Source organism: Portunus trituberculatus, chromosome 50 (assembly GCF_017591435.1).
Source record: "Portunus trituberculatus isolate SZX2019 chromosome 50, ASM1759143v1, whole genome shotgun sequence".
NCBI lineage: Eukaryota > Metazoa > Arthropoda > Malacostraca > Decapoda > Portunidae > Portunus > Portunus trituberculatus.
Window position 1 is genome coordinate 20,186,175 of NC_059304.1, and position 25,000 is coordinate 20,211,174.

Below are 25,000 nucleotides of genomic sequence, written 5' to 3' on the forward strand. Positions count from 1 at the left end.
ACAAGAGAGACCCATTGAACTATAGACCAGTGTCACTTACAAGTGTGGTAGCTAAGATGTGTGAGAGGGTGGTGAAGAATAGATGGACAGACTTCTTGGAGAAAATGACATACTTTGTGAGTGTCAATTTGGTTTTAGAAAGGGCGTTCATGCACGACAAACCTGATATGTTACTATTCGAGGGTGATAGATGTAATACAGGAAAGAGATGGTTGGGCTGATGGAATATATCTGGATTTAAAAAGGCCTTTGATAAGGTACCACACCAGAGACTGATCTGGAAACTTGAAATGGTAGGAGGAGTGCATGGCAGTTTACTAAAATGGATGGAAGACTTTTGGTAGGAAGAGAAATGAGAACAATAATTAAGGACAGACCATCAGAATGGGGATTGGTGGAGAGTGGAGTTCCACAGGATCAGTGTTGGCACCAGTAATGTTCGCAGTCTACATAAATGACATGGTGGATGGGGTGTCCAGTTATGTGAGCCTATTTGCAGACGATGCAAAATTGTTAAGAAAAGTGAGATGTGACAAAGATTGCGAACTACTCCAGGAAGACTTGGACAGAATATGGAAATGGAGCTGTACATGGCAAATGGAGTTCAACACGACAAAATGCAAGAAAATAGAGTTTGGCAAGAGTGAAAGAAGAATCAGGAGTATGTACAAGATAGGAAATGAAGACATAAAACCAGTCATGAAGAAAAGACCTTGGGGTGACAATTACCAATGACCTATCGCCAGAGAGACATATAAACAAAATAATTGGAGAAGTATTGAACTTATTGAGGAACATAAGAGTGGCGTCAGATATCTAGATGAAGAAATGATGAAGAAAATAATTACTGCAATGATAAGACCGAGGCTTGAATATGCAACAATACAGTGGGCTCCGAACTTAAAGAAACACATAAGGAAACTAGAGAAAGTACAGAGGGCTGCAACGAAAATGGTGCCTGACTTAAGAGATTTGACTTATGAAGACAGACTGAAAAGAATGCAACTTCCAACCCTGGAAAACAGAAGAGAAAGGGGAGACCTGATAGCAATATACAGAGTGATGATTGGCATGGAAAAATGGATAGGGAAGATCTGTGTATGTGGAATGGAAGAATGTCGAGAGGGCATGGGAAAAACTAAAATGGCCACTTATAGGAGAGATGTGAAAAATATAGCTTCCTCATAGAAGGGTGGAAGCATGGAATAGTTTAGACGTGGAAGTGGTCAACGCAAGGAATATTCATGATTTTAAGAAAAGCTGGACATTAATAGATATGGAGACGGGACAACACGAGCATAGCTCTTTTCCGTATGTTACAATTAGGTAAATACAATTAGGTAAATACACACACACACACACACACACACACACACACACACACACACACACACACACACACACACGGCCCGGTAGCTCAGTGGTTAGAGCGCTGGCTTCACAAGCCAGAGGACCGGGTTCGATTCCCCGGCCGGGTGGAGATATTTGGGTGTGTCTCCTTTCACGTAGCCCTGTTCACCTAGCAGTGAGTAGGTACGGGATGTAAATCGAGGAGTTGTGACCTTGTTGTCCCGGTGTGTGGTGTGTGCCTGGTCTCAGGCCTATCCGAAGATCGGAAATAATGAGCTCTGAGCTCGTTTCGTAGGGTAACGCCTGGCTGTCTCGCCAGAGACTGCAGCAGATCAAACAGTGAAACAGTGAAACAGTGAAACAGTGAAACACACACACACACACACACACACACACACACACACACACACACACACACACACACACACACACACACACACACACACACACACACACACACACACACACACACACACACACACACACACACACACAGAAACATTACAAAACCAAATTGTTGAGTCTTTTTGCACATTGGTAGCACTTGTATTGGATTCTGCATGAAGAGTTTGATTGACTCACTTGATCTGTGGTGTTGTGGTGATGTGGTGTGGTGTTCCTCTCCAGCACAGCATTAGTGGTGGCACTGTTCACGCTCCATTGGTGGTGGGTTGTGGTGAAGTGTGACTATTGTGGGGTGACCAGCATTTTATGTTCTGCATTGCTTCAAGGTACAAAGATGCACATGTTTCTGGACAGCTGGTTGTTATATTAATGAGTCCATGTGTGGGTGGCTGAGTTTTTTATTCTATGTTTTGCCAAAAGTTTTGACATAATAGTTTTGAGGAAGAGGAGAGTCAGAGTGTGTATGTAGGTTACACAGCTTTATTTGGTGTTCAGCTTCACAAATCAGCAAGCAACACTGATTTACACTTGGTTCAGAATGCAACAAGTTGATTAGTGTCATTTGACAGATAAACTCACCAGTAGGTATGGATTAGCTTAGGAGATACTATAAAGTACTCAAATTCAGAGGTTTACCTACGTTTTCAGTGGAACAGGAAGGGACACATAACTTTAAGCACCTCAGAACCATTGCTTTACTATTAGTGAGAGACAAACTCCCATAAAACTATTCTCTTTTCTTTGATAACTCACTGTAACTTCCTCTCCTTGACAGTAAACAAACTGCCACTTGGGAAGAAACATAAGATACAAATTTCATGTCTTTATTTTGACTTCAATATCTTTCTCATAGTTAGCCAGTTTCCTGTGTATGTAGGAGAGGAATCAGGTTATTGAGTAAGTGGTGCTTTGTTTCTTTGTGTTTTTTGTCATGGATTAGTACAGTGAGGAAGCACAAGCAGTATTAGTGAGCAGGTGAAGGTCAGGAATTAGTCTTGGTCTGTGTGGGATGTAAAGGTTAAGTTTATATCAAGGCATAATAAGGTGGTAAGAGAGGGAAGTCAGGCCACAAAGATTGTGGAAGCCAAAGTGTTTGTGTGTATGTGTTTGTGTGTGTGTATACCACTGCACTCACTTCAGATCACCCTGTAAGTTATATACAGAAGAGGAAGCAAACTTGTGATATATTTAGCACTAGTATATACTGTATTTAAATTTTCTATACGGTACTGGCCTGTTGTGGGAAAATTTTCTGTTATCGTTTGCCCAAATCGTGTACGTGGTGAGGGGATTTGGATGGTAATGGAGTCAGCGTAATAAACCAATGATGAATGTTAATATTATGTTCTATTGGTAAAAACTCAAACCTGATGATAAGCCTGAGGGATGAGAAGGCAAAAGCATATGTGTTATTTTCTTATCTATTTATTTTCTTTACTTGCAGATTAACTTTTTTCTGTGCTGTCAAAAGAGGTCACTAGTTTTGTATAAATTTTTTCATGGATTTCTTTTGCCAGATTAGAATGTTTTTTTGTAGTATGTAGTTGAAGTAGTTTGGAGGTGAGGTGAAGGGCCACTGAGCTCCTAACAAGTAGGTCAGGACAGAGGAACCTAATGTACTAAGTTTATATTGACATTAACCTTTGCATATTTCTACAAATCCATAGTGTATTATTTTTCTAATTCTGCTCCAGTATATGCTGTGGCGACAAAGGAGTTTGGCGCCTCACTTTTATATTGCCTTCAGATCTCACCACCAATTCGTTGTGTTTGTGCCCGGTTTACCCATAAGATATTTTTGAAACAAGCATTAAGCAGCTCGCTATTATTGTCAGTGGCGGGAAGTTGTTGTATTTGGAATCTTGTCTCTAGTCATTACTCCATCGAATGCACATTTTGGGAAGGTTTGAACACCAGTAAAGATGATTATTATTTACTGCATTATTTTGTGATACCCTAACACAGCAGAAATATACGCTAATTCCTTTATTTTCATTTTATTATTCATCTGTATTTTAGTTTTAGTATCATGATGTGAGTATGGCACCGTAGTAACCAGTGGTCAGAAATTGAGTAACTTTCAGCACTCATTTCCACTGTATTTTGTATTTTTCTCCTCAGTCTTAAGTCACTTGATCTGCTGACGGCTTCTTCACAAAAACCTGACTATTGATTGATTCTTATAGGTCTTTTAAAATTCTCTTGACTCGACACTAAACCATTGCTGAGTCTTCCATTTATCTGAGTTTGAGAATGAGTTCCTTCATATCTCTTTCTTTTCCTTTTCAATATAACCTTATCAAGCTTCAACCAACTATTTCTTATTGCATATTTTGTCTATTGATAAAAGGGGAGCAACTGAGACAAATTTTCATGCCTACAGGAATATGAACACAGAGGTGGTTGGAGGAGGTGGTGGTGGTGGTGGTGGTTCCGTTTCCTCACTTCATTCTTATAACAATGGTTACATAAACAAAAAAATACATATTTCTGAGAGTGGTATAGCTTAACAGGGATTTGATAGAGATCTTTTAGTGGTATAGGGGATATCAGATAATACCAGTTACATCTCTTAATAAGTCACCATGAATGTTCTTACTTGCATTCATCTTAACCCCTTCAGTACCACGACTCATTTTTGTATTTGTTCTGCTTACTATTTGATGATTTTGTACAGCTTCAGAAACTTATGTGGGGAATTAAAATAGTGAAGACTGTGGCCATCAATCTTGTGACCTACATAGAGCCAGCCTAATGTAAGTAAAATTGTCCAGTCACACCCAAAACTCAAGGTAAAAATATGTCTCAGTACTGAATGAGTTAAGTATTTGGTGTATAACAAGGGTGACATAAACAAAATGCTCATGGTCAGTGATCAGGATGGGATAAGAAATAATGGGTTCAAGTTTGCTAAAAGTCAGATTTTGAATGAGAGAGAGAGAGAGAGAGAGAGAGAGAGAAACTGGTAGATGAATGGAACAAACTGCAATCAAGTAGTGCCAACCCAATAGGAAGCTTTAAAGAAATAATAGAGAAATTTACATGTGGGAATGGTAGATGTAAATTCATGGGTATATTTTGTAAAGGGACTCCCACATGTAAGTCTGATGGCTTCATGCAGCTTCCTTTATTTTCATACATTCTTAACACCTTTAATATCAGGACACATTTTTACCTTAAGATTTGTGTACAATTAGACCATTTTATTGACATTAAGAAGAGTCTATAGAAGTCAGAAGATGAATGGCTGGAGTCTTCATTATTTTAATCCCCAAAATGAGTTTCTAAAGCTGTATAAAATCACCCAATAATTAGTAGGATTAATATGAAAATGCGTCATGGTACTCAACGGGTTAACCCCTTCAGTACCGTGACGTGTTTTTACATTCACTCTGGTTACTATTTGGTGATTTTATACAGCTTCAGAAACTCATGTGTGGTGTTTAAATAGTGAAGTCTTTGGCCATTAATCTTCTGACCCCCGTAGACCTCTTCCTAATGTCAATAAAATGGTCTTATCGTACACAAAGCTCAAGGTGAAAAATGCGTCCTAGTACTGAAGGGATTAATAGTCAAATTCTTCAGCGTAATCTCTGCAGTATAAATCTACGGTGAGAACATGCCGCGTTTCAATTATAATCACAGTACGTAGTGTCTCTTGCGTTATGTATGGCTGTGATGAGGCCTTTTAGTTGTTATGAGAGAGAGAGAGAGAGAGAGAGAGAGAGAGAGAGAGCTACCTCGTTTATTTGTGTTTACTTAATTTCAGTGGCCAAATTTAGCTCATTCATTAGTGGCTCGATACGACGTGAAGCAGAGCCAGAACCTTTCATATCTCCAGGAAAGGAAAGAAAGAAATGTATTAATCTGAATCTCTCTCTCTCTCTCTCTCTCTCTCTCTCTCTCTCTCTCTCTCTCTCTCTCTCTCTCTCTCTCTCTCTCTCTCTCTCTCTCTCTCTCTCTCTCTCTCTCTCTCTCTCTCTCTCTCTCTCTCTCTCTCTCTCTCTCTCTCTCTCTCTCTCTCTCTCTCTCTCTCTCTAGTTGTGTTGTTATAGATTTTTTCAGGATAAAAATACCTTGGATCTGATGACGCAGTTTCTCTCTCTCTCTCTCTCTCTCTCTCTCTCTCTCTCTCTCTCTCTCTCTCTCTCTCTCTCTCTCTCACTCATTCATTCAGGACTGCCGTGTCGTCTCCCTTAAAAAAGTTCACCGCACGTTCTCACATTCTTATCTTGCATTTCAAAACTTGGCCACATTTTCACCTTCATTGCCTCTCTCCCTCATTTCCTCATTAACTCACCTCTGCGCCACCTCTCCTTTCTTTCACTCAAATCTCTCCCTTTCTCAATTCCCATTTCACTTCTCTTTCGTAGTAAATTTTCCCTCTATCTGTCTCTATTTTTTCTGTTTTTGTCTGTTTTTCCTTTTTTAGTCACTTGTTTATCATTTTTCTTTTTCCTCTCTTAGTTTCCTTTTTGCGTCTCCTTTCTCGGAATTTTTCTACCTGTCTTTTGTTTCCTTCTTTCTGTCTTTCCTCTAGTTCCATTATTCTTCTTTTCAACTTCCCTTTTCCCGTAAATCTTCCTTCTATCTGTTCTTTTTTCCTCTCTTCTTCTGTCTCTCTGTCTGTCTGTCAGTCTGTGTCCTTCTCCTTTTCTTAAACCTCATTTTCACTTATCTTTTCTTCCGTCTGTCTTTTCTTCGACTTCATTTCTTTTCTCCTCTCTTTCCGTGTCCCATTTCACTCTTTACCTCCAAGTTTTCATCTACTCTTTCTTTTTTACCCCCCTTTTTTTTCCAGCACTCTCTTGTGTCATTCTTCCTTTTTTTCCTCCCTCTCTCTCCCTCTCCCTACCCTTCCCGCCTTCCCTCCCTCCCTTCTCCTCCCTCAATACTCTCTTTCCATTCCTCCTTTTCCTTTATTCAGCTTCTCTCCCTTCCTCTCTCCTCTCTCTGCTGCACACCCCTTCAGCGCCACCCTCCGTTCCTCCCTTCCTCTCTTCCTCCCTTCTGTCTTCACCTCCCCTCCTTCTCTTCCTCCTCCTCCTCCTCCTCCTCTCTTTCCGTTCTCCTCTTCAGTGTTACCTCCTCTCCAGTCTTCCGTCGTGTTCTCTCTCTCTCTCTCTCTCTCTCTCTCTCTCTCTCTCTCTCTCTCTCTCTCTCTCTCTCTCTCTCTCTCTCTCTCTCTCTCTCTCTCTCTCGACAAAGGCAATAGGTGTGAATTATTAAATCTATGTTGAGTAAGTGAACAGAGAGAGAGAGAGAGAGAGAGAGAGAGAGAGAGAGAGAGAGAGAGAGAGAGAGAGAGAGAGGAATATGTGCTTAAAAACGACGGGGAAAAGAGAAAGGGAGAGAAAAAAAAAAACATTACGAAACAGGAAAACCGGTGTGATCTTTTCTTTTCCTTCTTTTCAATCCCAGCCAGTGAAATCAGATGATGTGCGCGACTTTCATTTGTTTTTTGTGTTTATCTCGTGTAAACCGCTGAATGCTAACCCCCTTTAGTACCAGGACGCGCTTCCATATTCCTTCTGCTTACTATCTGGTGACTTTATACAGCTCCGGAAACTTATGTGGGAGATTAAAATAGTGAGGACTGTGGACATTAATCTTCTGCTTCCATAGACCTTTCCTAATGTCAATAAAATGGTCTAATCGTACACAAATCTCAGGGTACAAATGTGTCTCAGTACTGAAGGGTCTTAATTATGTATTGCTCGAAGGGAAGGAGAGAAGAAGGAATAGAAGGAAGGAAAGAAAGGAAGGAAGGAAGGATAGAAGGACAGCTGATGTGGTTGTCGTTATGTTGATGTTTATATTTGACGATTTTTTTCTATTTATTTCAGTTATCGTAAATTTTGTTGTTGTTTTTGTGTTTTTGTCCTTGTTTTTGTAAGATGCTTGTTTGTCGTTGTTGTTATTTTATTTGTAAATTTCTTTGTCTTACTTTTCAGATACTGTTATTTATACTTATTTCGCATTTGTCTATTCAGAAGTCAACCATTGCGCATTTCATTGATCCTTTTTTTTTTTTTCATTAATTTAGTCGTGAAAGTTTAGATTGAAAATAGATCCCTTTGTTACTTCACCATTACCAGATCGTTATTCATTCTCATATACAGTGGAACCATGCGTGCTTTGGGGTCCGAGGGGTCTCCAAGCGCACGGGTTCGAATCCTGTCCACGGTCCGAGTGTAGGTTGGGCTTCCTCACTCGGGGCAGCGGTTTCCTAGCGGGTGGGCTTTGAGATAGGAGGTACCTCAAAAAAGTATCCCCTTTACCCGATAAATTCCCGTGAAAAGCCCACATGGTATAAATGAAAACGAAAATAAATGTATATATATATTCAAAAAACTTAAAAAAAACGGCACATTCTTTCAAATTATTCCCGTCATGTAAATGTATAAATGAATAATACTAATAACAATAATAAAAATGGTAATAATAACAATAATAACAATAACAACAATAATACATGTGATTAAATAACTTAAGGCTTGTTTACGTGTTAAGATTATGACGCGCGGTGTTTGCCAATTCAAGAAGCATAATTTTTTTCAGTACCTTCTGTTTGTCCATTATTTGCTGTATCATTATTCTTGCTCACCAAACTATGTAAGTGTGCGCTCCAATTAACCGCCATAAAGAAATCATCCGGCTGGGAGAGAGAGAGAGAGAGAGAGAGAGAGAGAGAGAGAGAGAGAGAGAGAGAGAGAGAGAGAGAGAGAGTCATCCTACATCACAAAATCGAGTTACAGACCACAAATTCAGAGAGAGAGAGAGAGAGAGAGAGAGAGAGAGAGAGAGAGAGAGAGAGAGAGAGAGAGAGAGAGAGAGAGAGAGAGAGAGAGAGAGAGAGAGAGAGAGAGAGAGAGAGTAGAGAGAGAGAGAGAGAGAGAGAGAGAGAGAGAGAGAGAGAGAGAGAGAGAGAGAGAGAGAGAGAGAGAGAGAGAGAGAGAGAGAGAGAGAGAGAGAGAGAGAGAGAGAATCCATTCGTTCGTTCGTTGGTTTGTTCGGTTCACATCGCATAAAGTCGAGGATCTAGCCAGAAAACCAGAGAGAGAGAGAGAGAGAGAGAGAGAGAGAGAGAGAGAGAGAGAGAGCAGAGTGAGTCACCGTGGGGAGGAGGGAGGGCGGGAGGGGAGCAGGGTTCAGAATTAAAGGTGCATTGCGGAGGCGGGAGGAGGAGGAGGAGGAGGAGAGCGAGGGCGGGAGGAAGGAAGCAGGTCAGGAGTGGGTCTGCTGCTGAGCGGGAGGAGGAGGAAGAGGAGGAGGAGAGGGAGGAGGAGGAGGAGGAGGGAAGACTGAAGCGGAGACCTAGCAAGCTACCTAGCCATGCAGCGCCCTTGAGAGAGAGAGAGAGAGAGAGAGAGAGAGAGAGAGAGAGAGAGAGAGAGAGAGAGAGAGAGAGGCTGACTGTTACTAGGTCGTGCCTCTGCTGTTACTGATACTGCCGGCGGTGATGGAATGTTATGCTGTGCTGTTTGGTATGTTATGCTGGACCCGTGGTGGTGGTGGTGGTGGTGGTGGTGGTTATTACTTATTATCATAGCAGAGAGAGAGAGAGAGAGAGAGAGAGAGAGAGAGAGAGAGAGAGAGAGAGAGAGAGAGAGAGAGAGAGAGAGAGAGAGAGAGAGAGAGAGAGAGAGAGAGAGAGAGAGAGAGAGAGAGAGAGAGAGAGAGAGAGAGAGAGAGAGAGAGAGAGAGAGAGAGAGAGAGAGAGAGAGAGAGAGAGAGAGAGAGAGAGAGAGAGAGAGAGAGAGAGAGAGAGAGAGAGAGAGAGAGAGAGAGAGAGAGAGAGAGAGAGAGAGAGAGAGAGAGAGAGAGAGAGAGAGAGAGAGAGAGAGAGAGAGAGAGAGAGAGAGAGAGAGAGAGAGAGAGAGAGAGAGAGAGAGAGAGAGAGAGAGAGAGAGAGAGAGAGAGCACTGCCTGGCTTTCTCTCTCCATCATGTGGGTGAGACAGGGTGGAAACTCTGACGTCACATTCATAGAGAGTGCATAATGAGAGAGAGAGAGAGAGAGAGAGAGAGAGAGAGAGAGAGAGAGGGAGAGGGAGGGAGAGGGAGAACGACGTAGAAGGACGACTCATAGCTTAAGACACGGGTAAATTCTCTCCCTCTCTCTCTCTCTCTCTCTCGGTAATGGAGAAGCGCTGTTTCCTGGTATCCTTGTATCTACCCTTCGTGATGCGCTCGTGCAGACACACACACACACACACACACACACACACACACACACACACACACACACACACACACACACACACACACACACAGAGGCACAATAACACACATATGCTGACAAGAGTTACGACATTTTATTTTATGGATATTCTTATTTGTGTTACATCATCATCATCATCATCATCATTATTGTTACAAGCGAAAGACTAACAAGCGGAGGCCGTTCAGGTAAGGAGCAGAACAGGTGACTTGACTAACTAACTGACTGACTGACTGACTGACTGACTGACTGACTTAAGGAGCAGAACAGGTGACTTGACTAACTAACTGACTGACTGACTGACTGACTGGCTGGCTGACTGACGATCCCTGCAACACAACACAACACAACACGTCACTGAAGTAATACAAGACTAATACAGGATAGTTTTGGGTGTGTTTGTCATTATTGTTGTTTTTCATTTTTTCATTTTAGTTTTCTCTTTCGTTTAGTTTTTTTTTTTTATTGTGTTGTGATATTTCGTGTTTTCGGTTACCTTTTTATTATTCTTTGTTTTACTCTTGTTTTTCTCTTTCGTTTATTTTTATGGCACCTGTCTTGATTTTTGCTTTTGTGTTTACCGTACAGTTTGCCTACATAACTTTTCTTTCTTTTTTTTTGCTTTTCTTTTGTTTTCATTGTGTATAACGTTGTGCTCTGTTCAGCTTTAATCTTTTTTTTTTTTCATTTCTGTTAAGTGTACGAGCATTTCCAGTTGTTTAGTTTTGCTCAATCTTTATGGAGAATTTATTAGTTTTTATATTTTTGCTTTCTCTTTGTTTAAAAATTCATGAGTTTCTATATTTTTGCTTTTCCTTTGTTTAAAAATTCATGAGTTTCTATATTTTTGCTTTTCCTTTGCCTTACTTTTCATTTCATTTGCGTCAGGTCTGATCTTATTTTATCTATCATTCCTTTATTTGTGCCTCTCCTTATTTTGTGATGTGTTGACGTGAAACTCTTCTTTTCTTCTCATTCCTGGTTCTCTCTGTTTAGTTTTCCCGTTAGGCAACACAGTCAGTAAATATTTGTATCGTGATTACCAAATGTTAAGCTGCAAAACCCGAGACTTTTAACCATTCATTGATTCAATTTTTGTACAGAAAAATTCAAATGAAAACAGCAAAAAAAGAAAACAGAAAGAAAGGCGTTCAATTACAGGATATCATTGCTGGCAAAAAAAAAAAAAAAAAAAATAAGTGTGGAAAAAGTATCATGTTGTACTGAGGCATTTTATTTAGTTATTAATTTCGGAGAGGGAGGTGAAAAATGTGGAACTTTTAGCTCGTAAAAAGTTATGCATTTTTGAACCGATAGGGAATGCAGGTAATGTCAGAAACTATTGTTGTTATTATCATTATTATTATTATTATTATTATTATTATTATTATTATTATTATTAATATTATTATCATAGTAACAATTAATATCAGCTTCATTGTTTTTCTATATTTAATAACGAAAATCAATATAGAAGCATGACATGGAGGTTTATTAGCTTTAGTAATTTATATTTGTCTTTCTCTAAGGTTCTGTAGTCAAGTTACTTCTATATTATTTACAGAAAGTTAATCTTATTTCGTATTTTCTTTTAACAATTTTGTAAATAATACTTTTGACGCATGGTGCTGTATTGACGTCATTGTTTTGAGGTTTTAAAAAATGAATCAGTTAATTAATCAACTAGTCCATTAGATTACAAGTGAACATCGTATAGACAGCATCGTTACAATCAAATATAAACCAATCAGTCAGTCAGTCAGTTTACCCATCACACAGTTCACATCCAGCATTGCATTCCACATTATCTATTATTCTGCACACAACCTTTCTTTAACACACCAACAAACTGCTAACTTGTCTACATATCCCTTTCATGTTTCCATCCTATCTGCCTTTAGTTAACTGCTTGACTGTTGCTGTTACTGCGCTGTGTGTGAGGGAATGTCGCCTGCTTGTCATCACCTGCAGAGCCTCGCGCGGGACCTTACCACCTAAACACACACACACACACACACACACACACACACACACACACACACACACACATACTGAACCTTGGAACGCGGCCACGTGCGCTGCTACACTCCTCCACTGCATTGGGACCTCAAAGCTGACACACACACACACACACACACACACACACACACACACACACACACACACACACACACACACACAGGTACACGATTATCAAGTAACCTCGCATTTCCTTTCAATCAATTCCTTTTCTTCCAATCTTTAACTAACCCTTTCACTGCATACTGTTTAATACGACCTTCCTTGATTACAAACCTTACTAAGACACATTTTCTTGCAGTACAGCCACTACCGAACATCATATTATCAGGAAATTGCAACATCCTTTCTTTTTTACCCCATTCCTTCTTGCAGATGCTTATAAAGATACTGTATATTACTTTTAGCTCTGGAAATTATTACATACCGCAGTGAGAGGGTTAATCTGTAGTCCTGTAAGTCTCGCCAGGTTTAGCAAGACAGACAGCGATTCAGAGGACTAGAAAATGAACACAAAACGTTGAGCGCAGTGGAAGGAAATACGGCGAAGGTTACAAGACAACTTCACGCAAGAGTACAGTTGTAAGTCCAATCTTTCACACACAGAGGGCGTGGAGGAGCAGCACACGACACATGGGACGCCTAAGATAACCCTGTTGGCCCGCGGAGTGTTGAGAAAAAGACTCTTAAACGCTACGTAACGGATTTCGGCGACTCTGTGTGTGTGTGTGTGTGTGTGTGTGTGTGTGTGTGTGTGTTATTGCAATACTAATAAAAGTTTTCGTATTATCTGTAACGAGTGATTTAAAAAGTAACTTGTACTCGGGATTGGGATGACGACGAGGGCGAGAACACGAGGAGGAGGAGTAGGAGTAGGAGGAGGAGGAGGAAGCAAGGCAGTGGGGGAGGAGGACTGGGGAAGGCAAGGCGGGGGATTGAGTATTGAAGTTTTTTCCCCATTCCCCGATCCTTTGAAGACCCTCGGCTCCTCCGGTAAGAGCATTGCGGCGCGGTATTGGCGTATCGGTTATCAAGTCAGTCCCGGCTGGTGGTGGTGGTGCCTGTAGTGTGCGGGAAGACTCAAGACTCCCGCGTTTGGCAGAGGGTGAGTGACGTGGTGGGAATAAGTGACACGTTACCCTAATTTGCTGAAATGAATCAACCAGCCAGTCAGTCAGTCAGTCAGTCAGTTGATATAATGGTACTGATTCTTATGTTCTATTGGTTTCCTAATATATGACTAGTTTTTTGTGCGTCAGTGGTTGATGATCCTGTTTCCGTGGCGCTCTGAATCAGCCAACCAGTCAGTCAGTCAGTCAGTCAGTCAGTCAGTCAGGTAGTGGTACTGACTCCATTCTATTGGTTTACTGATAAGACTAGTTTTTGTTTTAGTATGTCAGTGGTTGATGATCCTGTTTACGCGGCGCTCTGAGTCAGCCAATCAGTCAGTCAGTCAGTCAGTCATTCAGTCACTACCGGTAGTGACTCAAAGTTTTCTTGGTTAACATCAAACGTTCCCCTGAATTCACTGCAAGCTGAAAGTCGTTTTTCTTTTGGTGCCGTTCATCTTCAAAGGTAAATGTAAGGTCCCTTTCAGACGGTGGCACTAGAGGCGTGGCGTGAAAGGGACCGAAGTGTTGATCTGACGGTGAGGGGCGGCGGTGACTGGCCCGGCAGTGTGTGAGGAGTGAAGGTGTGGAGTGCAGGAGTGTTGCGAGTAGTGGTGATGTTGACTTTCTTTTCGTCATGAGTGTGTCTCAATTTGAACTGCAGCCGATAAGGGACGGTTGCTTTCCTGAAGTAGCTTGCCATCGCCATCAGCTGCATGTAATGAACTGGTTTGCTTTATTGATTTATTTATACACGTAAAAAAGGGAAGAGAAGAGTATCACGAGGCTTTAGATGCAAAAAGGGCGATTTATGTCAGTTGTGCATGATGGCGTCTCTTTTATGTAACAACGACTTTTTTGACAACCACTGGCATCACAGACTTCGAAGCGTTCACTGGCCGGTTGGAACTTGAATGAAACACGGCCACGAACACGCAGGCGCTTTCAAACATTACAAAGAACACCGAACCAAACCTCGCTATCCTTTCTTTCTCCATTTTTTTTCCTGTCATGTACTGTACGTGTGGCGAATTAATTAGACAGTGTGGTGTGGTGGACTGTGGCTTGGCCCTGGGGAGTTGTCAGGCCGTGGGAGCGCGTGTGGCTGGTGGTAGCGGTGGTGGTGATGTTGGTGGTGTTTCTGGTAGTGAGAGTATAGTGGTTATGGTGTTGTTGGTGATGTCTCATGAATAGTTAGTTATCTCTCCGTAGTCCTGTGTTTTGAGACTTTCTACTCTCTCATCACCATTATTCCCACCATTATTTTCGAAGGCCAGGAGATGACTAGCCGGGTTGTGAACAGATTCTATCAAGTTAATAACACATAAATCTTGTCAACGTGTCACTAAAATAATAAAAAAACACCTTAAAACTCGCGTAACTTCAAGTGGAGCTCTTTGCATGTAATGGAAGTACGGCGCAGAAGTGTTTCAGAATGTGGCCCTTGTAACACACACACAGCTACTGATAAGGTCTTGTCGCCTCTTCAAAGCTTCCGTTCCTGGCATCTGTGTGGTGAATGAGCAAGGCGTTGAGCAGATACATTGAGCTCGTGTACTTGGAAACACTAAGTGACCGTCACGTTCCTACACAGAACGCTGACTAGACTGTGAGGTCTTTGGGAGGGGAGGAGAGGGAAGGAGCGACGGCTTACAGTACATGGGCAGGATTTGGTTTGCTGGAGTCTACTCAGTGTGGGTTTGAGGAGCGCCCACCCCCACCAGCATGTGTGTGGCGGAGTGGTGGTCGATGGGGGTGGTTGGCGGGGCGTGGACTGTTGGGGAGAGGGGGGAGGGTAGCACACGTAGACCGCCGTTAATCTAAAGTATCCAATAACTCTATCATATAAAGTTTATCAAGAATCTTAACAAATGTTCGCTATACCAGACTACAGTACGTGGGTGGGCAGCGTGGGCGTGGGCGGGAGACAGCTCGCTTCTGTGCCGTGGGTGGGAGGAGCGGCGCGGGGAACCACTGGGAAACAAATAAATGGTTCAACTTAAAGACGATAAAAGGAGCTGGTGCCTTACGTGGGGCGGGGCGATTCGGAGTGAAGGGGCAAGAGAGTGTCTGGGCCGCGACGAACACCACAACCTGCCTCCTGCGGGTGTCGTGGCGCAGGTCGCAGGCTGTGGCGGGGTGGGGCGGGGCGCGGCGGTTTTGTGCTGTCTCTGATGCAACAACACAGCACGCGGCGGGCACTTTAATGTTTCAGGCGGCGACGCACGTGTGTGGGTCGCGGGCCGCCCAGACACGCTGTGCTGAGGGTGATGGGAGGAGGGAACCCGCACATCGCACGGCGTTCACTGGGAATTTTGTTTTGCTTGTCTGTCTGGTGAAGTGTTCTCGCTAACCCATGGCTCCCGTCAGGCCTCGATGCGGTCGTCCTAAAGTGGCGTTGAAATGTTTTTACTTTGCGGGTAAGAGCTAGACCTAAACGTCGCTTTTCTCCCTCGGCGTGAACGGTGTCCTTAGGGCGTAATGAAAGACGTGAGGGCAGTGACGACTGGCGGGCAGTGACGCGCGGGGAACAGACTACACGCGTGGACTGTGGCCTACACGTGGTGCAGGAAGGGTCGGCGGCAGAGCTGCTGACGAGGAAGAGGAGGAGCAGGAAGAGGAGGAGGAGGAGGAGGAGTTGGCTGCATGAGGAGACTGCCATCTGCTGAAGGTGCGAGTGGACGTCCTCCCTCAGCCAGGCGGTTAGCGGCACCACAGCAGGAGCCGCCACGTGAGCAGACCGAAGACAGAGGCGGCGAGGCAGCAGCAACAGCAGCAGCAGCAGGCGAGGGGGCGCGCCAGAGGAAGCTGAGGGCTGCGGAGGTCATCCTTCCCCTGCCACTCTGGGGACCAAGTGAAAGGGTCAGACCGCGGCCAACACACCACACTTCTCACACCGCCATCACGCACGCCACCACCACCGCTACGCACACCCCGCCCGCCGCAGGCCCAGAAGGGCAGTGAGGTAGTGAGGCAGTGGCGGCGACTCGTCCTTAATGACACCCGTGACCAGCCCTCGACATAACGCAACCCGTCCCGTGACATCCAAACACTGGATATAAAGTGTAGCCACCACTACGGAGCACCACTGCAGCCACCAGCGCCTTGTAGCGGTGGCTGTGATGAGGAGGAGGAGGGCAGTAACTGAGCACACCACGCCTCCTCCCCGCACATATGAGGTGGCATCCAAGGCACAGAAAAGAGACTAAATCTAATGCAATAGTAAATGTTGTACTTATCATGGATCTATGGCAATGCTGAACACAACCTGATCCTTTGAGTGCCACTTCACGAAAAAAAGAAAAAAAAAAAAAAAAAACCCCGCTCACCTTACGATCAACAACAACAACAACAACAACAACAACAGTAACAACAACAATCTTAACAACCACCATCGTAACTCACCCACGTACTGCAGCCGTCCAGCAAGTCACCAATCTTCCGCAGCAACACACCAGCCTCCCGCCACTCCTCGCTGCCGACCGCTCCGTCCCTCTCGTCCTCTTCTTCCTCCTCCTTGTCCTCGTTCTTATGCCGCAGGACACTCAAAGCCTCACGCAACCAATCAGCGAGAGGCAGCCGACCCTCACTGCTCTGGGACTTGATGGCTTCTTGACTGGGACTCGAGGAGGAGGAGGAGGAGGAGGAGGGGACTTCGACTTTCACCTCTGAGGGCGTGTTGGCTTCTGCTGCTCCGGGTGAGGCAGGGTCGGCGAGCAGGATGTCTGGTTTGTGCTTGGCATGGTTGGCTGGGTGCTGTGAGTTGCTCAGGATGATGTCGGGAAGCTGTGGTGTTCCTGTGTGGCGTGAGTAAGTGAGTGAGTGAGTGATTGATTGATTGATTGACTGACTAACTCATTTACTGATTGCGTGAGTGAGTGAGTGAGTGAGTGACTGACTGACTGATTGACTGACTAACTGATTGACTGATTGCGTGAGTGAGTGGGTGATTGAGTGAGCGAGTGAGTTAGTGGGTGAGTGAGTGGATGAGTGAGTGAGTGAGTGAGTGAGTGAGTGATTAGTTGATTGGTTGATATTAATGCGAGGTGGATGGAAATTACTAGAGGCATTATGGAGAAAATTCAGGCTAGATATCATAATAGTTCTCTCTCTCTCTCTCTCTCTCTCTCTCTCTCTCTCTCTCTCTCTCTCTCTCTCTCTCTCTCTCTCTAACTGCTTGTTTACACGTTATCACTTTCACTACATTTTACAATCTCTCCCGCCATTACCCAACACTATGAACGCTGCAGAAGAGAAGGTACGGTACGACAGTTGACAGAAAAGGTACGAGAGCTGTTCACCCTCACGTGCGTTCTTGCCCTTGAAATAAAAAAAAATGGAGGTCACTCGTCAGCACTGAAGCGGAAATTAAAAGAAAGACTTGATGGCAACACTTTTCCTACTGACCAGAGAGTATTTTGCCTCCACCAATCAGGAAAGAGATAGTGGACATGCGGACCAATTAGAATTCACGTGTTTTTGTTTTTTTTTCCTGTCCCATATCCCGAAATATCTGACAATCTACTGAAATTGTCGTCTCTCCAGATTTCTTTTAATGAGACAATTTAATGCTTATTCTATTACTTTCTTCCACTTCATCACTATGCAAAGCTTACCAATTCCTTTCAGTTTATTTATTCCCTCGTTATTTCAACCAAACTTTATCGTAAACACAAAAACTGGCATATGAATCAACACAAATCTCCAGAATTCAAACGCCCTTCCGCTGAAAATTTGAACGGAATCTCCTGAAATTTGGCTGAGTGGTACGTGGTGGCCTTCTTTAGCTCAGTCACCCTGAAGTTGTGAAAGAGAGAAGATTGCCGCGTGTATGTCCTGCGTGAGGCGTATGTGTAGTTAACGAAGGAATGCAGAACAGGTGACGGTGTGTCTACCGCGGCTCTCTCCTTCAAGTTAAGTGTTGTGAGGTGAGTTAATGGGTATCTTTTACTGAGGATGTAATAATGGTGGTGTTAATGGTGATTGTGATGGTGTGTGTGTGATGTAATTGCGTTGTTATGGTCGTTACCTTTACGTGATAGTTTGGTGGTGGTGGTGGTCTGTGTTGTGATGTGGTGGTGTTTTGTTAATGTTTTTTTGTCATTATTATTGTGTTTGTGTTGCTATTGTGAGCTGATGGTGTTATTTGTGTTGCTGTTGTGATGCCAAGCGTTCTGATTGACACACACACACACACACACGGCCCGGTAGCTCAGTGGTTAGAGCGCTGGCTTCACAAGCCAGATAGCCGGGATTCGATTCCCCGGCCGGGTGGAGATATTTGGGTGTGTCTCCTTTCACGTGTAGCCCCTGTTCACCTAGCAGTGAGTAGGTACGGGATGTAAATCGAGGAGTTGTGACCTTGTTGTCCCGGTGTGTGGTGTGTGCCTGGTCTCAGACCTATCCCAAGATCGGAAATAATGAGCTCTGAGCTCGTTCCGTAGGGTAACGTCTGGCTGTCTCGTCAGAGACTGCAGCAGATCAAACAGTGAACACACACACACACACACACACACACACACACACACGACCAACTGCCCTAGTCATCAAAAACCTTCCCCTACGCTCTCTCTCTCTCTCTTTCTCTCTCTCTCTCTCTCTCTCTCTCTCTCTCTCTCTCTCTCTCTCTCTCTCTCTCTCTCTCTCTCTCTCCCCGAACAAATGTCCTTCTTGGAAAACTCATAATTCCTCGTGTTCTTCGTGCTCAGTGGGAGAGATGAGCCTCCCCTCTCTCCCTCGCTCCCTCACTCTCTTCCTCTCAGACTCCTCTCCCTCTCTCTCCCGGTCCCTCCCAGTCCTCCTCCGTGGAAGCAAACAAATCCGAGAAGTAATCTTTGCCTCGTTGCGAACTCATCAACATCATCAATAATAACAATAACAATAATAATAATAATAATAATAATAATGCCAACAACAACAGTAATGGAAATGATAATAATGGTGATGGTAATGATGATGATGATGATAACGGCGTGTTCTAAGAGCGTGGTACCAGTGTGCAGATGGAGGAGAACTATAGATAGGTTATATAGAAGAAAAAAAGTAGGTTATTGAAATCTTCAATGTTTATGACTGAAGAAGAGGAAAAGAAAAAAAGAGAAAAAAAAGCGAAGACAATACGGAAAAGAAAAAAAAGTAGGTGTGTATATATAGACGAGAGAGAGAGAGAGAGAGAGAGAGAGAGAGAGAGAGAGAGAGAGAGAGAGAGAGAGAGAGAAAGTAAGCAAAACTCCACAAAACCTTACCGAGCCGTTCGAGAAGGGCGCGCCAGTTCATGCTGTGTGCTGTGGAGGCTGTGTCGTCCGTGGCGGTGGCGGGGGTGGCGCCAGGAGCAGCAAGGTCTGGGTCGAGTCGGGCGGTGTCGAGGAGGCCGAGAGGCACCGCACCCACGAGCAGCAGCGCGTGGACCATGGCGCGGGGCTGGGCGGCGAGTGAGCGAGGCCGCGCGGCACTGGCGGGGTGAGCGGCAGCCTCCTATGCCGCGGCTTGAGTTACTGCGTCGCCTCTCAGTCTCACCTCGCCCGCCGCCCACAGGTGCTCTCTTACCCTCCTCCCTCCCTCCCTCCCTCCCTTGCCTTAGCTTCCTGCACCACAAACGCGCGCAACCTGCCAACCTGCCTGCCTGCCTACCTGCCTACCCAGCCTCTGCGATTCATTTACCCCCGAAACTCTCTCCATTACCATTTTTCCCTCTGCCATACTGCCGCCTGACATATTGATCTATTCCCTCCATGGCAGCGGCGGCAAAGAAATGAGGTTTGAAAATTCACTCAGTAATTCAGTGCTGTGATGAATGAGAGCCTTTTTTTTTTTCCATCTGAGAGCGGGCGAGGGGGTCGGTGGGCAGGTGGGTGGGTAGGCGGGTGGGTGGTGTACCTGAGTGGGCCGGCGGGTGGGGCAGGGAAGAGAGAGGGAAGTAGGTTGGTGGGTTAGGGTGGAGGCAGAGGGATGTAGGTAGGTGGGTTGGTTATGGTGGAGGGAGGCATGGGAGGGAGTACTGTGGGTAGGTTAAGGTGGAGGTGGAGGTGGAGGTAGAGGTAGATACTGGGGGTGGGTAGGAAGACCAGGGTGGAGGAAAGCAAGAAGAAGAGGAGGAGGAGGAGGAGGCAGGCAGGCAGGCCGCTCGGCAACTGGGAGGAGAGGGAGAGAGAGAAAGAGAGAGAGAGCAAGCCTAGCAACGCTCATGACGCAGGCCAGAATGGAAAACGAGACTTTAATGGCGTTTTGTTCCCTTCAAGAGACCCATTACTTCCTCATTCCCGTCCAGACCTCCACGCGGGCAAGGAACACGGAAATAAAAAAGAACATTTATGAGGCCGTGTTAATTGATCGACGTATTGGTGCATTGAGGTTAGGAAAAATAGGAGGAGGGAGGAGAGGGGAAGGGAAACAAGATGGGAGATGGAGAACAGGGATGTGTGGTGTTGGAAAGGAAAATGTAAGAATAACTGGAAGGAGAGATAAGGTATTGACAACGAGGAGGAGGTGGTGAAGGTGGAGGTGGTAAAGGAAGCAAGCAAGATAGGGTATTGAACAGGAGGAGCGGGCAGAGGAAGAGGAGGAAGAGGAGAGGTAGAAGTGCTGATGAGGTGGTGAGAGGAACAGGGTGAGGAAGGGAAGGAGAAGACAAGGGACATGAGTGTTAGAAAGAAGGGAGAGGAGGAAGGCGACAATAGGAAAGGAAGAGAAGGAAAGAATGAGAAGATGGGCTGAGAGGGGGAGAAACAGGAGGAGGAAGAGGAGGAAGAGGAGCTGGCATGAATAGGTAAAGGAAGGGAGGGAAGGACAAGGGGAAGAGAAGACAGTACTGTGTGGGTGACTGTTCTGCTATTAGTGGGAGAGAGAGGATAGTGAAGAAAAAGGCTCCTCCCCACCCACCCATCCCCCTGCTGAGGATGGGAAGTAATAGATGACATGCGACAAAAAAAAAAAGATATTTGAGAGGAGAGGGAGAAAGAGTTGCGTTGTATTTTTACTTTTGTTTGTGTTGGGAAGTGTGTAAATATTGAAAGTTCTGTAATATGTGGTGTGCATGGCGTAGGTGGAGGTGGAATTTTTTTTTCCTGTAGTAGGTGTACCGGACAATGCTAAAAAAGAAGTAAAAATGAAAAAAAAAAAAACCCAGTCTCAGAAATGATTGCCAAAAATTGAAGCATTAGTGTCTTAAAATCTCCCTCTCGAAAAGTTCGTCATAGAAAAGGAGGAAATACAAAAACAAGCAGGGAATTTTAGAGTCTACCAGGAAAGAAAATGGATGATATGGGAATGCTTGTTAACCCTTGCATTAGTGAAGTAGAGAGAACAGCGGTGCAAAAAAAAAAGTCTTGGGCAGCGAGTTCACGGGAAGGAGGGGGGTGACATGCAGTTAGGAAGATCAAAAGAGCAATTACCTTGAAAACAGCGGTGGAAGACAGCAAGAATATAACGGCGACTGAAGACCGAGGAGGCAAATGGAGAAGAGAAACAGAAGCGAAAGGGAAAGAGAAGACAAGCACGAGACGAAGAAAATTATGGGTGCAGAGAGGGGAGAAGGACAAGACAGAGGAGAGAGAGGGGAGATTCAAGGGCAGGGGAGGAAGGGAAGGCAGAGAGGAAGCAGGGGGATACTGAGGGAAGGAGCAGGGGAGGCAGATAGGGGAGGGACAAGGGCGGGGAACGATGGTCAAGATGGAAGGTGCGAGGATGTTTTGTGGAAGGGAATAGAGGAGAAAAACATGAGGGGAAGAGAAGTATGGGGGCAGAGAGGAGAGAATCATGAGAGAAAGAGAATTACAGGGGTAGAGAAGGGAGAGGGACAAAACAGAGGAGAGACAGGGGATATTGAAGGGCAGAGGGGTAAGGGAAGGCAGAGAGGAAGCACGGGATACTGAGGGAAGGAGCAGGGGAGGCAGAGAGGGGAGGGACAAAGCGGGGGAATGATGGTCCAGGTGGAAGGTGCGAGGCTGTGTTGTGGTGGTAATTGATATTCGGTGACCCGTGTCCAGTCATTCCCCGACACTGTGACGCGCGACCTGGATATTCCTGGAGCCTGACACATGACACACGGACACACAAACACAGACACATAGACAGACACAGGCACACAGACACACACACACACACACACACACACACGGACACACGGACACACGGAGACACAGACACAGACACAGACACACAGATAGACAGACAGACAGGGTGGGACTCAATGAAGGGAAGACATAGAAGATAAGAAAGATAGACAGAAGATAGACAGATAAGATAAGAGATAGGCAGAGAAGATAGCAAGAGAAGATAGACCGAAGATATAAAGAAAAGATATACAAAGAAGATAGAAGATAACACAGAAGATAGAAAGGTACAGAGAAGATAGACAGAGGAGATAGACAAAAGACGGAAGATAGACAGACAAAATAGACAAAATACAGAAAAAGATAAAGAGAAGCTAGAAAGGAAAAAAAAAATAGAAGAAAGGACAAAGAAGATAGAAAAAGAAGATGGACAGAAGATAGAAAAACAAGATAAAAATGGATAGAGAAGATTAAACAAGAAGGTAGACAGAAGATGGACAGAAGAGAGACAAAGAAGAAGAGATAAAAAAGATAGAAAGAGTAGAAAAGAAAAAAATAGACATAAGAGGGGCAGAAATTGGACACACTGACATAGATTTAGAAAGATAAGATAGACATTAGAAAGGGAAGAAAATAGATAAAAGGTAGATAAAGGATAGACACAAAGGTAGAAGGATTCAAGAGTGCGGGAAGTACACAGAATGTTAACGTGATTAATTGTTAGAACTAGGTTATCTGGTACACACACACACACACACACACACACACACACACACACACGCACACACACGCACGCACGCACGCACACACACACACACACACACACACACACACACACACACACACACACACACACACACACACACACACACGCACGCACACACACACACACACACACACACACACACACACACACACACACACACACACACACACACACACACACACACACACACACACACACAATTTTTATCAGTCTGTTTAATTGTCTCTCTCTCTCTCTCTCTCTCTCTCTCTCTCTCTCTCTCTCTCTCTCTCTCTCTCTCTCTCTCTCTCTCTCTCTCTCTCTCCCTAGATATTATATATGTAATTATCCTTTTGTACAACTGTACGCTATAATTAAATTCTCTCTCTCTCTCTCTCTGTCTCTCTCTCTCTCTGCTTCCTATCAACTCCCTCTCCCCATCACCTCCCTCCCCACATACCATCCCCATCACCTTCCTGACTAGAGAAGGTAGGCAACAGTAGCAACAAGAGGAGTAGAAGGAGGAGGAGGAGGAGGAGAGAGGAGAGGGGTGGGGTGTCTGCCTTCGTGGTATGCAGAGACAGAGTAGGCTTTCTCGCCAGCTCTCAGTGGCTCTCTCAGGCTTGTCAATCAGTGCTGCAACCTCGGAGACAAGGAATCGAACGCCGCTTATAGTTCTCGCTGATAGACGGAATGTTACAGAGAGAGAGAGAGAGAGAGAGAGAGAGAGAGAGAGAGAGAGAGAGAGAGAGAGAGAGAGAGAGAGAGAGAGAGAGAGAGAGAGAGAGAGAGAGAGAGAGAGAGAGAGAGTAATCAAGGTGAAAGGAGTAAAACAAAGAAGAGAAGAGAAGAAAAACTTGAATACATATTGGGGAAGAGATAAGAGATACGAGAGAGAGAGAGAGAGAGAGAGAGAGAGAGAGAGAGAGAGAGAGAGAGAGAGAGAGAGAGAGAGAGAAGAGAAAGGAAAAGATGAGGAAAAAGATGAAGGAAAAGAAGAAGGGAGATGAGGAGGGGAAAAAGGAGAGAGAGAGAGAGAGAGAGAGAGAGAGAGAGAGAGAGAGAGAGAGAGAGAGAGAGAGAGAGAGAAAGGAAAAGAGAGAGAAAAAAAAAACACCCTTGCCTGCCCAAACTCTTGTCGCGGCCTCATAACAGATTCCAAACATGACCGCCATTTCCGTGGATTCCCTGGCGTGTTTTTTCCTCTCTTTTCACGTGCCTGTGTTTGCTTTTACATTTGGGAGCCACAGAAATGCAAGAAAAAATGTACCGCGTTGAAGGTGAACTGCACAGAAACGAGAGAAAAAGGAGGGGAAAAGGAAGGAAAAAGGAGGATGTAGGTATTTTGCTTACGAACTGAAAAAAAGAAAAGGGAAAATAATGACGCGTTTCTATATTCACTGTGTTTAGTATTTGGTGGTTTTGTACAGCTTCAGAAACTTATTAGAATAGTGAAGACTGTGACCATTAACCTTCTGCCCTCCATAGACCCTTCCTAGTCTCAATAAAATGGTCTAATCGTACACAAATCTCAACGCAAAAATGTCCCAGTACTGAAGGGAGGTTCAATGTTAAGTCACAGAAGGAAAATGAAAAAAAGAACAGGAAAAAAAGAAGGAAAAAGGGAAGGTTTAAATGTTGAGGCACAAGGAGGAAGGAAGAGGAGGAAAAGGAAAGGTTTAAATGTTAAGCCAAAGTAAAAATGAAGAGAAGAGGAAAAGTTTAAATGTTGAACCACAAGGAAAAAGGAAGAGGAGGAAAAGAAAAGGTTTAAGTGTTGAGCCACAAGGAAAAGGGAAGAGGAGGAAAAGGAAAATTTTGAATGTTGAGGCGCAATGAAAAAAGGAAGAAGAGGAAAAAGAAAGGTTTAAATGTTAAGCCAAAGGAAAAAAGAAGAGGAAAGGCTTAAATGTTGAGCCACAAGGAAAAAGGAAGAGAAGAGGAAAATAAAAGGATTAAATGCTGAGCCACAAGGAAAAAGGAAGAGGAGAAGAGGAAAGGTTTAAATGTTGAGGACGTGCAGTGTTAGCGAGGCACTTACAGCAGAAGGCGATGACGAAGATGTGTGATAGATTCCTTCATCCTCGTGTCTGTCTTTT

At 44.3% G+C, this 25,000-nt stretch overlaps 1 protein-coding gene across 1 annotated transcript; it reads right to left on the reverse strand.

Annotated features, from left to right (window-relative positions):
* Positions 1-10,514: 10,514 nt before the first annotated feature.
* On the reverse strand, positions 10,515-19,611 carry LOC123499832. Its single transcript, XM_045248367.1, has 3 exons — positions 19,352-19,611; positions 16,512-16,903; positions 10,515-15,949 (listed from the first exon to the last, which is right to left on the reverse strand). The coding sequence occupies exons 1-3, from the start codon at positions 19,515-19,517 to the stop codon at positions 15,662-15,664; spliced, it is 846 nt and encodes a 281-aa protein (XP_045104302.1). The 5' UTR covers positions 19,518-19,611; the 3' UTR covers positions 10,515-15,661.
* Between the last annotated feature and the right edge of the window lie 5,389 nt (positions 19,612-25,000).

What these genes read in the sequence shown, in the direction of transcription:
- LOC123499832 (XM_045248367.1), bottom strand. Translation starts at nt 19,517, where the DNA reads ATGGTCCACGCGCTGCTGCTCGTGGGTGCGGTGCCTCTCGGCCTCCTC. An exon ending in CGCCCTTCTCGAACGGCTCG is followed by an intron (nt 16,904 to 19,351) that starts GTAAGGTTTTGT and finishes CACGCCACACAG; the next exon opens with GAACACCACAGCTTCCCGAC. An exon ending in TGGACGGCTGCAGTACGTGG is followed by an intron (nt 15,950 to 16,511) that starts GTGAGTTACGAT and finishes CTTGGTCCCCAG; the next exon opens with AGTGGCAGGGGAAGGATGAC.